Source organism: Camelus ferus, chromosome 16 (genome assembly GCF_009834535.1).
Source record: "Camelus ferus isolate YT-003-E chromosome 16, BCGSAC_Cfer_1.0, whole genome shotgun sequence".
Classification (NCBI taxonomy): domain Eukaryota; kingdom Metazoa; phylum Chordata; class Mammalia; order Artiodactyla; family Camelidae; genus Camelus; species Camelus ferus.
Genome location: NC_045711.1, coordinates 12,800,967 through 12,818,406, shown reverse-complemented (window position 1 = coordinate 12,818,406; position 17,440 = coordinate 12,800,967). Strand labels below are relative to the sequence as shown.

General features: G+C 40.4%; 1 protein-coding gene across 1 annotated transcript in view; it reads left to right on the top strand.

Annotated features, from left to right (window-relative positions):
- Positions 1-17,440, top strand: part of MYH10 (myosin heavy chain 10) — a 119,206-nt gene that overhangs the window by 43,667 nt on the left and 58,099 nt on the right. Inside the window, 3 exon segments of the mRNA XM_032498764.1 lie at positions 5,244-5,336; positions 14,190-14,253; positions 15,577-15,675. Coding sequence (XP_032354655.1) covers positions 5,244-5,336; positions 14,190-14,253; positions 15,577-15,675 — 256 coding nt within the window.

Below are 17,440 nucleotides of genomic sequence, written 5' to 3'. Positions count from 1 at the left end.
AGCGATGGCCAAACCACGAGCCGGGGCGTTTCCTGCCACCTGGGAAGGAGTAGGGCAGAGCCAAGCCAGACGCCTCAGGTAGAATGGGACGTCCGTGCTTGGACTTGATCCTTTCCCGGGCAGTGGAACGGTTCAGACTTGTCTGTCCTCCACAGGCGTAACCATATAAAGCCAGAAATGATAGTGTTGTGAAAATGATCGGTTAATATAAAGAAACGATCATACGCATCTAAAGGAATAGTCACAGGTGCTGAGGTTTTCACATAGCTTTCTTAAATTCTTCAGAAATTCTCAGACACCAGAGCTGTATTGGACCTGTGGCTCTCTTTTGTTCTTTTAGCTGCAGACCAGACCAGCGGTACAAATTGGGAGGACTGATGAAATAATCACTCTCCCATAGATTATTTGAAGGCTCCTTTGCCAGTTAAAGGATGACTCTTTAGGTCAGAAACCAGCTTTTTTTGGTCCTTCATAGAGTACATGCTAAATATGTACCTTGCAAATATGTACTTAGATCACTAGCGAAATTGTGTTAAATAATTAATATACAGATTTAGGTTTTCTAAATCCTCTGCAGATTACATAAATCATTACTGTTAACATTCTATTTCGATGTCATCTTAAACTACAGAGTGGATCCCTGTTGTGTGAATAGCATGCCTACCCCTAGGTTTTACTTGCGGTCAGGTCAACCCCTGTAAGCAAGTCCCCTCCGAGAAGGGACGGCTCCCTGGCCGCGCTGCACTGGCGTTCCCGGTTTGCATGTCTGGCTGCATGTTCTCTGTGCACAGACCCCTCAGTGTTGCTTTTCCTGGCTTATTTTAATACTTGCCTAGTCAGGTAGTGGCTGTGCCGTGTTTTTAGAAACATGAGAAGAATGCTTGTTCTCAATTAATCTTTCTTCCCCAGCACCCCTGAGGAATATGAAACACTTCTGAGTGTAGGGGATGGTCACGCCCTGGGGAGGGTCATATCAGGAACTTATTTCTCCCCCCCCACCCCCAGGTGCCCCTAGGCATGACTTAGAGCCCATTTTGAGGATGATTGCTGTAAAGTAACGGTTATACTTTGTAAGATCAGTGTTTCTTTTGGTTTGATATCACTGGTGTCTGAATTTGCAGTGAACTTTATATGAAGGCAAACTGACTAGGATTCCCAGGAACCATTTGGATAAACTGCTAGCATTTTATCACTAGACAGTAGGATAAATAATAAAAACAAAGGGAAAGGCATTTGTAGGCTCCTGACATTTGTTTGTCTTTGTCTCTTTGCTCATTTTTTTTAAACCACTTTATTGAGGTTTAAATTTGTGTCCCATAAAATTCACCCATTTAAAGTGTACAACAGTTCAGTGGTGTTTTTAATATATTTGCAATTATTACTGCAGTCAATTTTAGAGCGTTTCATCACTCCAGATAGAAACCCTGTACCTGTTCGGAATCACCTTCCATGTCCTCCCAGCCCCTGGAAATCACGAATCTACTTCCTATCTGAATTTGCCTATTCATGTAAAATACGAAAGGAATCATATGATATGTGGTTCTCTGTGATTGTCCTTTCCCTTAACATAGTGTTTTCAAGGTTCACCCATGTTGTAGCATGTGTAAGTGCTCCGTTCCTTTTTATGGCCAAGTAATAACCCGTTAAATGTGTCATATTTTGCCTATACATTCATCAGTTGATGGGTGTTTGGATTGTTTCTGCTTTGGGGCCATTATGAATAATACGGCAGCATACAAGTTTTCATGTAGACATGTTTTCAGTTCTCTTGGTGCACACCTAGGAGTGGAATTGCAGAGTCATGGGAACTTTCTAGCATTTGAGGAACTGCCAGAGGGTTTCCCAAAGAGGCTGCACCTCTTTACATTCCTGCCGGCAGTATATGAGGGCGCCAGCTTCTCCATATCATGGCTAACACCTGTCGTTGTCTTTTTATTAAAGCCATCCTAGCAGGGTGAGATGATCAATCTTTTATGTTACCTTCTAACTTCATTATGGAAATATGAACAAATTTAAGAAAAGTTTTCAAAATTAAGGTCATAGTATTTAAGAAGTAAATGTTAAATAAACATACACCTATAAGCGTTACTTTTTATAACAAAAGAAAGCCTTGTTTGGCTTAATGCCGCAGCCAAGTGAGTACAGTTTCAGTGCCCAGCCCCTCCCTCATCACGGGATGCTGTTACAGACCCCAGGGTCCACCACAGCAACCAGGACACTGTGCAGTTTCAGAGCAGATTTGGGGACAACTAATGTCTAAAACTTGACCATCCCCTAAGAATGACTCCTTCAAGCTAGCCCACCTCCCTGCTGACTTTGGAGTCATCCACATCCCGATGGCAGCTTCCAGGTGACTTCGTATCTGCTGGTCTAACCTGCCTTGAACTAACACAGAAAGATGACAGACAGCAATTTCAAACTCATCTTCCATCTACAATACAGCAAATGTATAAAATACATTATGCAATAAACTCAAGGGTACCGTTTCCATCACAGTTGGTAAACCTTTAAAGCCTCATATAATTCTAAACATTTAGAACTTTAAAAATAATTTAATAGCTAATGCTGTTTTTTCCCCCCACATTCCCAAATGACATTTCTTGTTACCATTTAGAGTAGAAACAGGGACATTGCCCATCCAATTCCAGTGGAAAAGTTAACACTTAGTCACTGCCCCTCGATGCTTTATAAATGGCTTCATAATTTGGTTGAGAGATCTTAGCACTGTTTATCTAAATGTGGAATTATTTGACGTAGAAATGATCAAACTTAGTGGTAATTTCTTAAAGATCATTTTTGTATTTTTTATAATATTAGCTGTGTGTCCAGCTTTTTGAGACTCATTTATGAGTTTCAGGGATCTTTACTTGGTCTCAGTGATGTAAAGAATCCATTAGAAGGGAATTACTACCACAACACTGTCCATGTAGTGGCCCCAGGAGCCTGGACCAAGGCTGAATCTACCACAGGGTCTGTGAGGACCCTTAACCCAAATCTCATTGCCACCCTTGGCTCACCACCATCTCCTCCCCCATACTGCTAGAATGTCTTAGGACCTCTGATTGTACATCCGTTCAGCAAATATTCGTGGAGCATCGTTTTGACATGATACTGACTGACCTAGTGCAGGGGATACAGCCAGTTCCTTAGAGCCAACAGAAGAATGAAATCGGAATCAGTGGGTCACATGCATGTGCACACACACACAGTCACACGTACACACAATCACATACATAGACACACACAACGGAGGAAAGAAAATAAACAAGAGTCTTGACCCAAAGAACCCTTACAGCCACATCTAGGAAATAATTAATAATACTTGTTTTACCTCCAGGTTAGGAAAACATTTTAATGATAGATTATTATTTAAAGTATTTTTATTGTGACTTTGTAAGATAATGTGTCATTTTAAGGAGTCTGTATTCTCATTCCTGATCTAACAGTGGATGTGTCATGTAAAGGCAGTGCCCCACTCATCAAGTCAGCGTTTCTCTGACAGCTCCTACACTCTGACCACGCGGACTGAGTGAGGTTTAAGGATCCTAGAGCCCAGACAACTGTTGCAGAGCCAGCACACCCAGGGCCTTGCAGGATGCTAGTCACAGACTGAGTGACCGCCGGCACCCACGGGAAGGGCACTCCTCCATCACAGCACGGCGGCTGCCGTTCTCAGGGTGGCTCTCAGCCGTGACCATGGGCTCAGGATACCATGTTTAAGAAATTTCGATAGCATATAGCATTCAGAGCCGTTGACGTGAGAAATAATCGGATGTTTTGAAGTCAGAGAACGGGAAGGTTCGCTGTGCAGGGGGCGTGTTCTCTAAAGCTGAGAAGGGGAACTGGTGCCGTGTCACGGCACTCACACGGCTTGGGGTTCGTAAGAGGACTGGACGCATTTCGGCTGAACACAGCTGTAGAGTGTAGTGAGGACCTGGGGGACCTGGACAGTCCGGACAAATGCTCCAGCTCGTCTCCCCACTGTCGCAGGCTTTAGACATACTCCCTACCCTCTCACCGGAGGGAACCACACCTCCTGACACCCAGCCACACCAGGGTTACGTGTCGAGACCGTGTACATGGCGTAGATTTGTTCCTGATTTGGGGTTTGATGATGGTGTGACACATGCATCACACAGCAGCTGGCCATTCGTTTAAAAATCTTATAAAAAATTCCTTATACTCCTTTTTTGCTTGGAGAATCATGTTAGCTAGCGGCTTTTATTCCTCTCTTTAGATCTAGAATACTGTGGGTATTTTAAAATAGAGGGGTAAGATTTGTGTTTGGAAAAAGCAGATTTATTTACGTCCTAAAGTTCCATCCCAGGGACGCAGCCTGACCTGTGGTGCTTTTTGTGGCCAGACGCAGTCACCCCACCCCTTGCAGCTTCCCTTGTGCTGCTTGATTAAAGCACATGTCAACATACTGCCACTTTTTGTTTGTAAAATTTGTCTTGTAGCTTAATTTGCTTATACATAAGGACATGAATAAAGCATACACTATATCACAGTATACTTAGCTTTTAAAATTTGAGCAGGAAGTCAGTAGCTTCACCATCTCTGTCACCTCTGAAATTGGAGATAAGGACCTTGCTCTAGGTCACTAAGATACTATGTGAAACCCTTGGAAAAATGACAAATCTTGTACCAGTACAATGGAAATTATTAGAATTTGCTGCTTTGAATCTTTGGAACAAGGCCAAGTAGAAATAAACAGAAGTGTAACTATTAATATGTTCTTTTTTTTTCTCAGACCATGTAACAATGTCTTTTAATATGTATAGGGTTTTTAAAAATTATTTCTACCATCTCTCCATGCTCAGGCAAAAATAAGTGAACTGTTTAGCAAGTATTAATATGTTCTTAATGGAAATATCATGCTAAATTTCATTTCATGAAAACTAGTTTGCTGTATTTAAAAAACTCTCTACTTAATTTATGTGCTGTCCTTAAATTTATCACCTGTTCAATGTGACATTTCTTTGCCTAGTGATCATTTGAGAGATGCTAAGATTTTTCCTTCAGCAGAGCTCCTCAAGACCAAGAGTTAGAAGCCAACCACAAAGTTTGCTGGATGGCAGATAAAGTGAAAAGGCTGAGGGAAAGAAGCAGTTTTTTGTTTTGTCTTGTTTTGTTTTCCCTGAGGACTGGAGTAGAGATACTAGATTAATGTACTTCTGCTTGTGTGTGTGTGTGTGTGTGTGTGTGTGTGTGTGTGTGTGTGTGTGTGTAATGTCTTTCAGGGGGAACTTGAACGGCAGCTTTTGCAAGCAAATCCAATCCTGGAATCATTTGGAAATGCAAAGACTGTGAAAAATGATAATTCATCTCGTTTTGTAAGTTGAAAAGCACCAGAAACTTTTATTTTCTCCGATTTCTAGTTAAATGTCTACTGTGATTAAACAAATAAAGTACCTTCCTTCCTAATAGAAGTGGTGTGGAGCAGTGCTGTCCAGTAGAAATACAATGCAAGTCACATGGAATTTAAAAGTTTCTAGTAGCCACATTTTTAAAAGCAAAAAGAAAAGAAAAAAACAACTAGGAAAGTGATTTAAATTGTGTTTTTATTATATGTAAGTATATAATCATGTATTGTTACGTGGCTGTATAATTAAATAACCTCTCTGGACTTGTTTCTTCATTTCTGATTGCGGATGGCATGTGATTACAGGGTTGGCGTGGAGATTAAACAGGACGCCGGTTGAGTACTTAGCACAGCACTGGGCGTGGTAAACACTCAGCACATGAGATTGCGGTTTGATGTGGGAAATGGTTCTTCTCGTTCTTTGCAGTGTCTGTGGGGTGTGGATCTCAGAGCAATTCGTTGCTGTTCTTACGTCTTTTAAAAAATCTTCAGCTGGTTGACTCTCTTAATTCATTGACAGCTTCACTTTCTCCCTCAGTCTGACCAGCTCTCACAGCTTGTCTGAGATTTTATCCCTAAGTGACAGATCAGTGTTACCACACGACACTGCTCCCCCAATTCAAGCTGCTCAGCATCAACACTTCAATAGCAAATCATCTCTAAGCTCAGATTCAATAAAATCTTTTGCCCTGGATTAGAGTCATCAAGATTGTCACCCTGTCCACAGTCAGATTTGGGCCCGGGGGGGATCAATTTCTGTTACTTCTACTTAAATCATTTGAATTAATTCTATGTTTTTCCTCCTCCCTCTGATATTAGAAGTATTGGTCAAAGTCGAGAAGGCCAGAATAAAAGAAACTTCAATTCTAACAATTCCTTGACAGACAGTTTTTGGAAATCTGGGTCTCTGACATTTTTACTCTGGGAATGTGCAGTCATGGTCTGCACATTGATCTTCTGATGACGTGGTTTCTGTGATCAGGAGAAGCTGTCAGATCACAGAGGACCCGGTAAATACAAAGGTGGCAGATAACCCTCTGTGTGCCTTTGTTGGGCTGCCATGACACCACAGATGGGGTAACTTAGCCAAGAGATGTATCTCTCCCAACTGGAGGCCAGAAATCTGAGGGCAAGGTGCCGGCCAGGTTGTGTCTTCCGAGACCTCTCTCTCTGGCTTGTGGACGGCCGTCTTCTGGGCTGGCAACGGTCTTCCCTCCGTGTGTGCCTGAGGCTGCTCTGCTCTTCTTAGAAGACACCAGTCGTACTGGACTCGGCCCACCCTGGTGACCTCATTTTAACTTGTGTCGATGAGGACCCTTTTTTCAAATCCTGTCATGCTCTGAGCTACTACAGTTAGGAATTCAACACGTGAATTTGCGGGTAGGACACCATTCCGCCCATAACTCTATCAGAGGTAGTTTAAGTACAAGAGGCTTTCCAAGTGATGTAAGAAACAGGGCCCTGTTTGCTTGGAACGTTGTCCCTGTCTAGGAAGATCAAATCTGAAGATTCCCTTAATCCAAGTTCATTTAATAGTTACTTTAGCCTTTTGTGTACAAAATAGGATGACATGTGCCTGTGTCAGTGGGAAGCATGGCTGTGACTTTGGGATCCCGGGAGACTGAGATGCGTCTAGAGTTTTTGTCATCCCGTGGGCAGTTACCCATGATGCAGCCCTAAGTTCCTCCTGCTGAAGCCAGTGTTTAGCGGCTGGATCGTGGGCTGGTAGACATGGTGAGCTACCAGCGTTGGTATGTGAACCTCCGTGAAGGTTTACAAGGGTTTCTTAGTGGAAAAGCTTTCTTTTTACCACATAAATCTAGTTGCCAGTCTGTTCTGATCACCCCCCAACCACACTCTAAATTCAAGAGAAACAGTTTTGTGCCCACTTATCTCATTTTTGTTTAGAGGAGAAATTGCTACTAACCTGTGATCTGTGTCAATTAGTCAATTAATTGATTTTACTGGTTCCCTAAGAAAATAATTAGTTGCGTTGACTGACTCACATTCAGTTAAAACATCCCCTTAGCAGGTTTCTGTGGGTGTTGCCAACACTGGTTCTCAGGAGGTTAAAGAGTAGCCAGTGCAGACTCGTTTTTAAATTAAATGTTGTATAATTTAGAGTTTGGGTTCTGCCATTCAGTTTGCTGTCGAGCACCTGTTCTTTGCCGGACACTGTGCCGTTTGTTATCTCCATTGGGCTGCCTGATAGATTTCACAGTTTAACGTATTCCAAATGGAACTCTTTCTTTAAGATTTCTCTTCTAAGGCTTATGTCTGCTTGTCTGTGATCGCTCTCCTGCTAGGATGTATGATCTCTGACAGCAGGGACCTCGCCTGCTGGGCTCTCTGGACCCTTGGTTGCTGGCACTGTGCCTCGCACGTTTAAGTCGATAGTAGGTGTATGTGTTTATGGGATCCGTTTAGTTAAAATGCGGTTGCCTGCTAAGTGCCAGGCACTCTTCCAGACCCTGGGAATGTATTAGTGGACAAAATTCTGCAGCCTCAGGGAGCTCACCTTCGTTTGGGTTTTAACTTTAATGTGTTTTTCATGACATACCATCATGTACAGCTGAGCTCAGGGGGCGGGTTGCATGTGCCGGGCCCGCTGAGAATATGCGCGCCCCAGTTTTAGAAGCAGGGCCAGAAGGTACGTGGGAAGTGCCGGCTCCACAGCCAGGCCAGGCCAGGCCATGGGCTGGGTTGGGATTGGTTATTCATCATACTGAGAGAGTGAGGTGATGTTAAAAGATAAGTTCTGTGAGGGGGAGGGCATAGCTTAGTGGTAGAGCACATGCTTAGCATGCATGAGGTCCTGAGTTCAAGCCCCAGTACCTTCATTAAAAAAATAAATAAATAAACCTAATCCCCCCTCTCAAAAAAAGATATAACAAAAAAATTTTTTTAAGAAGATGTGTGTACAGTGGAGTTTCATGTGGTCATTTACAAGCCACATGCTTGCAGTGAAAATATTTGAAACCATAAACTCCATAAACTTTAGAATCCATTTGTTTCCATTTCTTTGATCTGATATAGATGAGTAATTTCCTGAAGAATATCTTTGCTTTCAAAGATGCTAACGTATGGTTTGTGTTACAGGGGATTCTTTAGGAGAGCAATACCCTTATGAAAATAAGCGTTCACAGTTAGTACAGCTCTCTGTTTATGGAGAAGTCAGATGCATCCCAGATGGAGGAGATTTGTGTAAAATGAATCTCTTGTAATGAAACTTTAAGAACAGGGACTTCAATTTTAAAATGATTGTATCAGCAGACACATCTTCCCTCAGAAGGTTTTAATAGGAATCACTTTCCATATTTGTGCAAATCTTTTTTTTTTCTTCAAACTGAAATAAGCCAGTTTGGCAATTCCCGATTTTCTGTAACTTTTTGGTAGGTAATTAGCCTGTAATCGTTGGAGCTGGATAAAGGCCCCAGGTAGCCTGCCTACCACTTGGCTACAAGGTTGCAGTGAAAGCGAGTCAGAATTCTGCACTCTCACGCTTAGAGCAGTTTTGTGGATAAATTAAATGCAGTGGCTGCTCTGTCTTTAGTATCTCACCTAACCTTCCCTAAGGATTTCCTGAGGCAGATGCGATGGTGTCATAGTCTCTGGTCTGCACCAGGCAACACGCATCTTCCAAATCAGCGGCTGCCTTACTGACGCTGCAGCCCCTGGGGCTTGCCCACACCAGGCTGGCGGCGTCTGTGTGTTTCCAGTCTGTCCACGTCTCTTAATACCACTCATTTTACCCCAGAAGTTTCTAACATCCATTATACTAAGTAACAAGGCCACTTAGTTCACAAGAAAAACTCATTTTATAATTAACAAAGCTTCTGGTGTACTTTGGAGACTAAGATAGCTGAAGCATTTAAAATAGCCATCTGGCCTTGGGATTAAATTCTAGCTAATTACTCTTAGAATGGGTTTTCCCATTTAGGGCAAATAGCTGCCTCCAGAGTGGAGATTTTCTGTGGAGCAAACTAACACACATACACAGCACAGTCACTACCTATGCCAGTGTGATTTCAAGAAAATTACAGATCTTGTAATAACTTTGAATTCCAAATTAGGAAGGGCGTATTTTCAGAACATGAAACAAACTTGCATTGCCCCGATAATAAGTTGCTAACAGTCAAGGTTTAATTACTATGGATACATCGTAACCACCCACAGGAAAAGTTCCAGAAAGTCAATGTCCATTTAGAAGGAGTGAAAATCTTTAAGATAATTTTCTTATTTTGTTGATAGTATCAAAATACCCAAGTTGTCCTTTGCACCTCATAAGTGAAATTCTTAACAATTTCTGTTTCACGTGAAAGGGGAGATTCCAGCTGCCTTTGCTGCTCAGAACTCTTGCAGTGATGTGCTTCGTAGGTCTTGTATTGGGACACACGTGCATCGTAGCAGAATGCACACTCCGTAGTTAATACATAATGTTCTTGTTATATTTTTGGTTTTCCCTTTGTGTTTGTCTTCATTGGTGAGATCCTGGCTGCGTATTCTGAGTACCGTAACCTGACCTACATGGGAATCTTTACAAGTTTCTGCACATCATGTTTATAAGGTTAGAGGACCCAACCCACTTAAAAGTAAAACTCTTCACTTGTTTTCCACTTTAGTCTAAATTTATTAATAAAAATGTTAATTCTGAAAGAGGGAGAAACTTTTCAGTCTATAGATTTTATTTTCTCCTTTCCCTCCCTAACCCCCAAGACTGTCTAACACTGAAGTGATTTCATGTCCCATGGCCGGCTTCTTACCTAATTTGCCAGGATATCCAGCATTAAGGGGAATATTTAAATCCTAGGCTGTTTAGGGGATATTCAGGAAAGTATCTTTCTGGTTCTGGAATTTCCCTTTTTCAGGTTGTTGTGCAAGTACTTGGGCAGACCTCGTGAAATAGCTGAACATGACTATCACTTAGCATAGAGAGTTGATAGTTTTCAACTTTATAAGTTGTTTTTTTTTTGTAAGTATTTTCAAAATAGAATCAATTCTAGAGCTTTGGCTTATAACCAAGATGTATTAGTTACTGAACAGGTGGTTTTCAGATTACTGGCTTGTTGGGATCGGGCAGGTGGGAGGGAGGGACGCCCCAGTCCACTCCGCCTCCTCCCTGCGTGTGGTTTTCCTCCTCCCATCCCCTTCTTGCATCAGTGTTTGCCAGGCTCTTTTCCTGCAGCCAGAAGATACTTCTCGGGCACTAGCTGTAACAGTCAGAGCAGCCATGGGTGCCGTTAGGAAGGGGAAGGGGCTCTCTGGCCAGGGGACCAATGAGAAAGCGAGATGTCGTATGTTGGTGACTTTGCTTGTTCATCCAAGTAAGTGACCACACGTCCAAGCTGTGTGGGGTCATTTTTTTTTAGGTCACCTGCTCAAAAGACCAAAACTTTAGTTTTGTTCCATTTCTCCTTTGAATCTAACTTCCTTTCCTAGTTTATATTTTTCGCATGAAGTAAGGGAAGAATAAATTCACCAAATATAAAATGGATAATGTTCAATTTTAAAGTTATTAGGGTTCAACATTACCAGTGTGGTAACTTTGTCTTATTGCCCAAAAAGAATTTCTTTTGTTTAATGGATTTTGAACTTCAAATTCAGAATGGTAAAGAAAAGGAAAGTGGAAAGAGTATGAGAAGTTGAAAGCTTAAACAGCATGTTGATAAATGCATAATAAAGAAATTAGACCCCCAAAAAGAAATTAGACAAATTATTGAAAGCTGAAAGCTTACGTTACTATAGAACGAATTTAAGGGAAATGTTCAGTAAGAATTAGGTGATGCCATATGATTGTGAGGAACCTTCCTGCAGTGTTGAAACTTGAAAAACCTGAGCAATTATGTTGGCAAGGTGTTCTTTGCAGCTTTGAAGTAATAACACTGTCTTGACTACTCTCTCTTAAAATAGCAACCTTTTTATTAACTCAGTGAAATATTGTGTGGATAATACAGCTGTTTAAAGCATGCAAAGAATTTTAACCCTCATTGTAACATCCCGGCCTGATTTTAGTTTCTGAGTTTTTTGAATGGTTCTGTTTGTAAGGACTGATCATCTTTGATCTTTATTCTTTCTTAAGGGTCTTCCACAAAACAAGGGCAAAACTGACTTATTTATTTATTGAGATATAATTTATATACAACAAAACATAATTCAAAAATTCTGTGACTGTATGCCAGTACTGACTACTCTTTTTTTTCTATTTTAAGTAAATATTTATGCACTGAAAAAATAACATTGGAAAGGTGAGAAGAGTGTTAAAGGTGTGGGTAAAAGAATGGGTGAGTTGAATGGAGACATAGTGGAAGAATGTAAACCAAGGGTTTTCAGTTTAACAAAGGTGTATCCTATTTAATTTAACAAGTTTATTGTAAATCTAAAGAATAGATGTTTAACTGTATTTTTAAAAACGTTTTTCTAAGGAGTCCTAAGATAGTTGGTTTCTTGAGTTACATTTTGCACACAGTAAAATTCACCCTTTTCAAGCGTACGGTTGGATGGATTTAGACAAACGTGTATGGTAGTGTAACCAGCACCGTGATCCGGAGGTAGGCTGGAGATAGGCTGTCCCCATCACTCCAGGTTCCTCTTGCCTTTATGTGGTCAGGCCCCTCCTTCTGCCCCTTGCTCTGATAGCCACTCGTCTGTTTTGTCTCTATAGTTTTGTTTTCTTTAGAATTCAAGTCAGTGGAATCACGTCAAGTAAATGGAATCACGAAGTGAGTGTATTTCCTGTCTAGCTTCTTTCACGCAATGTGACGCTTTTTAGATCCAACCACGGTGTTGGATGTAGCGCTGGTTTGTCCACTTCTATTGCTCGGCAGTGTTCCGTTGTGTGACTGTACCACCGTTTCTTTATCTGCTCACACTTGACGGACATTTGGATTGTTTCCTTTTCGGGGCTGTTAGGAATAAAGTGGCTGTGGACATTCATGTGTAAGGCTTTGTGTGGACAGTGCTTTCGTTTCCGTTGGGTAAACACCTAGTCATGGACTTGCTGGGTCGTATGGTAATTTGTTTACTTTGTAAGAAACTGGCAAACGATTTTCCAAAGTGGCTGTACCATTTTGCATCCTCACCAGGGTTGTATGAGTCTCTGTTGTTCTGTGTCCTTTTTGTTCTTTCTTTAAAAAGGATGGGTGTGTACTGGTACCGCACTGTGCTAGTTTTAGTCTGCATTTCCCTGTGACACTGGGCAGCTTTCCATATACCTGTCGACCATTTGCATATCTTCTTTGACGAAGTATCTGTTTCAATCCTGTGTCTAGTTTTGTGTTGTTTTGTTTTTTAATTGGTTGTTTGTCCTGTTGCTGACTTGTAAGAGCTCTTCCTATATTCTGGGAGCAAGTCCTGTATCAGATCCAGGTTTTGCAGATACGCTCCTCCAGGTTGGTTTTCTCTCTTCATTTTCTTTGCAGTGTCTATTGAAGAACAGAAGTTTTGCCATTTCCCCCCCCAAACACACACTTCTAAAAAGTTACTGGCTTTGAGTCCAGAAAAGTTTTAAATTTTGATGAAATCCAACTTAACCAATTTTTTTTTTATGGTTTATGCTTTTTGCATTCTATCTAAGAAATCTTTGTCTAACTTAAGGTCGTAAAAGTTTTCTTCTGTTTTCTTTAGAAAGTTCTTGTAGAAAGTTTTCTTTTATAGTTTTAGCCCATGCATTTAGGACAATGATCTGTTTTGAGTTAATTTTTGTATGTGGTTTGAGGTTTGTTTCATTTTGCCTAATTTTTCAAGCACCATTTCTTGAAAAGATTGGTCCTTTCTCTGTTAAATTACCTCGGCACCTCTGTCACAGATGAACTGACTGCATGCGTGGTCTGTTTTTGGGCTCTGTTCTGCTCCATTGGTCCGTGTCTCTGTCCTTACACCAATACCACACCACCTGAGTCATCTTGTAGCTTCTTGAAATTGAGTGGTGTGAAATCTTGTCCTCTTTCTCAAAATTGTTGTAACTTTTCTAGGTCCTTTCCATTTCCCTTAAATTTTAGAATCTTCTTGTCCACATCCATAAAAGCTCTCCAGTCCTTTGCCTCTTCATGTGATGAATAATGGTAGTATGTTTACCAGTATCAGTCCTTAGCAGTCCTGGAATAAACCATTCTTCATCATTTTTAGCGTTCCTTTGTTTTGCAAAATATTTAATTTGGCCTTTTATATCCGTGTTTATAAGTAAGATACTTGCTTTTATTTTGCTTTCCCTTTTTTATAATATGTTTACCAGTTTGCGTATTTGGTGTTATGACAACTTTATAAAATGAATTATGAAATAACCACTATTTTCTGTTTCCCAGAAACAGTTGTATGGTAAAGCAGTTGAATATTCCTTAGAAATTTGCAAAGCCATTTCTTAAGACCAGTCCATCATTTTTAAAGGAGTAATTATACTTCATTATTTTCTGTGATTATGGTCTGTTCAAGTTTTCTCTTTTTCTTGAGTGGATTTCTGTTTTCTTAGGAAATCATCTACATTATTCAGTTTTTTTCAAATCTGGCATTATAGGGCTAGATACAGTGTTCCTTTAAAGCTATTAAAATCTTTCAGATTGTTTAGAAGAGCTTTTAAAAAGTTCTAAATGGCTAGGGTTTCACTTTTATAATGTCCAGGAAGGTAACCTATCCTAGCACTGTATCTTTTTAAAAAATTTATTGAGGCTTTTTCTTTTCTTTTTTTGGGGGGGGAAGGCAGTGCATAAGCTCCATCTTGCAATCCATTCATGAAGACGTAACAGGGAGCATTGGCTTACTTTTCTTACAGTGTTCACATCTCCTATGTCCTTAATTTATTTTCAGTTTTTGCTTTGTAATTTATTTTCAGGGCAAGTTTATTCGGATCAACTTTGATGTAACTGGCTATATTGTTGGGGCCAACATTGAAACATGTATCCTTTTCCATAATCGCATTATTCAAAATAAAGAATGTGGGTGGGAGGGTATAGCACCAGGTCCTGGGTTCAATCCCTGGTACCTCCACTGAATGAATGAATGAATGAATGAACGAACGAATGAACCTAATTACCTCCCCACCCCACCCCCACACCAAAGAGGGGAAGAATTATTTGACCTTCCTTCGGCCTCGTGGCAACCCTCTGTGATACCTCTCCCGTTATCCAGATGCTAAAGCTTAACCCAGAGAGATGGTGACTTGTGCAGACACCTTCAGCTACTGGACATTAGTTCCAAAGTAGTGGTTTGTCGTTGTTTGTTTTTGACACCACGTCATAATCTGTTCCCGTGGCTAGAGAAATGGGAAGTCCCACTGAGGTGAGGATACTGCACATGGACCCAGGCAGTGTTACATGGTGTAAGGTCGTTTAGGTGAATACTGTTACATTGAACTCTTCAGTTACTGTTGTGTTACCCCACTTTTTTTTACCATCTGCTTCTGATATTTGCAGGGTGAGCATATACCCACTGAAACAAGCCTTATTAATGTACAGAGTTGAAATCATTTCAGTTTGTGGTTGAGCAGGATAAAACTAGAGGGGAAAAAAAAGTCAGATACATAGACTAGTCCTGATAAATGTTACGTGCATAGAATGGCCTGAAGGAATGATAGGTATATATAGAATTAATTTGATTAAAGAGATGATAAAATAGAAATGATTCTAAATGATAACTGTGCCAGTTAGGAAAGATACAGGTGGCAATTCTGTGATCCTTGTTAAATACTCTCCAGTGACAAGAATAAATTGTATTTCTCCCTTAGGTGAGGGAGAGATGGAAATTTTCCTGTTAATTCAGACCTGGATTTTGTGTCTCTAAATATACTCAGAGCAAGAAAGACTTGAAAATGACAGGCAAATGGATCTGGGGTTCCTTCATACTGGTCTGCTGTAGGTGGAATCATTCACGTGAATGTACTTGTCATTGCGTGTGGAGGATGTTTTGGGGATTTTTTTCCTAGCTTCTTACAGCTCCTTGTGTAGAGCTGTTTTTTGACCATGACCCAAGTCGGGTCAGCAGTGCAGTGGGTGAGGGAAGCACTCTGGTCTTCAAGTTCCCTCCCAGTTCAGAGGTGTTAGAAGATGAGTGAGAAACAAATTGCATGTATTTTTTTTCCACTTACGAAGTTCAGTCATTTAGAATGGTTCATTGCAGGATAGTTGATATATTTCAGGGAAAGGAAACATTTTATGAATTAAATGTGTACAGACACTGTGAGGACCACCTTTTTCATGTCACCCTTAACCATGTTTGCTCAGACCTTCTAGAAAAATCTCGTGCTGTTCGTCAAGCAAAAGATGAGCGTACTTTTCATATCTTTTACCAGTTGTTATCTGGAGCAGGAGAACATCTAAAGTGTAAGTTACAGAGTTTTTCACTATTTTATATCAGTCGAGTATCTTTTTTAATATTAGAATTTTGTTTTGAAAAAGAGAACAGCTTTGGGAAACAGTTTTAGTTTTATACACACACACCAAAGTTTTAGCTGGTTAAATTATGAAACTGAAATGGAACTTCACGCCATGGGATACGTACTTTAAGTGGCAGGCATGTGGGTGGTGGTACCTTTTGTACTTTTGTTTCTTTTCTCTTAAAATAATTTTAAATTAGAAGACAAATTGATGTGTTTTTAACATGTTTTATTTCAAAGTTTATAAATACGAAAGTAAGAAAAATAAATTTAATGAATAAAATTGAGTAAATATGTTTATGCCTAGCTTGACAGCTGAATGTACATGTCATGCTTCCAGTAGTACTAGAAAGAGCCCGAGGGAATTTTTATTTATTTTGTGAACCACAAAGCCTGGAAGTTTGGGATTGGGCAGGGTAAAAAGTAGAGTTCTGTTCTGGGATTTTGCTGGGTCAGAAGGGAGAGAAGATACCTGACTTTCTGGTTTCTTCTGAGTCTCCAAGTCAATGCTGCTTCTATAGAATTAGTATGTCTATTATCTAGATGCCCCAAGAGACGTATGAAACCCAGTGATACTTTTCTCGTCTGGGGTCTAAGCTTTTGCTAACCGCAGATCATCTGTGGAATCATTAAACCCAGAGATTAGAGAAAGAGTTGCAAGGAAAAAATAAGCAGCAAATAGAGTAGTTGCCAATGAGAGACTAAAAATTCAAGATTTTACAGTAGGTAATGGTGAACAGAAGAAAATTCTCAGGCTTTCAGACTGGCAGTCATTCTGCAGCAGTAGTGAATCAAAAAAAAAAAAAAAAACCACCAGATAAAACTGTTAAAGAAGGAGATTTAAAAAAAAAAGAAAGAAAGAAAGCAGGCAAGTCCCAGTAGAAGCTAACTGTGATGTAGGTAAGAATTAAGGGAAGAGGGGTGGTCAGGAGACATTCTCTGCAAGAGAGCCGGTTACGCAGAGAGCTGGGAGCACGTGGTAACATCTGCCATGAGGATAAATTTCTAACTATTTTGGTCGCTCCTGAAAACGTCCTTCTGCTCTTAACAACACATTTCTTGAAGGAATAAGTTAAGTTCTAAATCATGGCCCCTGAAGTACAGGAGTCAGTGGTGGGATCCATAACAACATCCTGTCAGACTATTAACATGTCAGACATCACTCTCAAAGGCAAATCTACCACTAAACAAACTCATTTGGAGAAAAGGTTTCAGTGCGGTGTCTGGGCTCGGGACTTGCCTGGACCACATTCTCCACCTTCGACATCCATGGTCTTCATCTAAGTCCACGCAGTCTTTCATATTGATAATAATGTTTGCTGCAAACTCCTCGCTAAGACAGGAACGTAGAATTTAGGTTTGACAGCTTTCCCTCAAAAGATGACTAACATATTTAAATCTGAAAACAGTGAAGTTTAGTTATCTGGAAGATTTACATCATTGAGCAGCTATCTGATTTCAAATATGATGCTGGACAAACCACTGTCCCAAAAAGCCCTTGTAGAGATTTTTGTCGTTTACATCATCTTTTTCCTTCGTTGTATAGATAATGGAAAACTGACTATGTTTGCACTTAACATGACTATATAAAGTAAAAGTATGTGGTGGTGATGGATTAGATGTTCTTCTGTAACATCAGTCCAGTCCGAATGTGGGGTGTGTTTTAGTCTGTTGGTGACTGTTTAGTAAGTTGTGTTCCATTGTACTTTCCT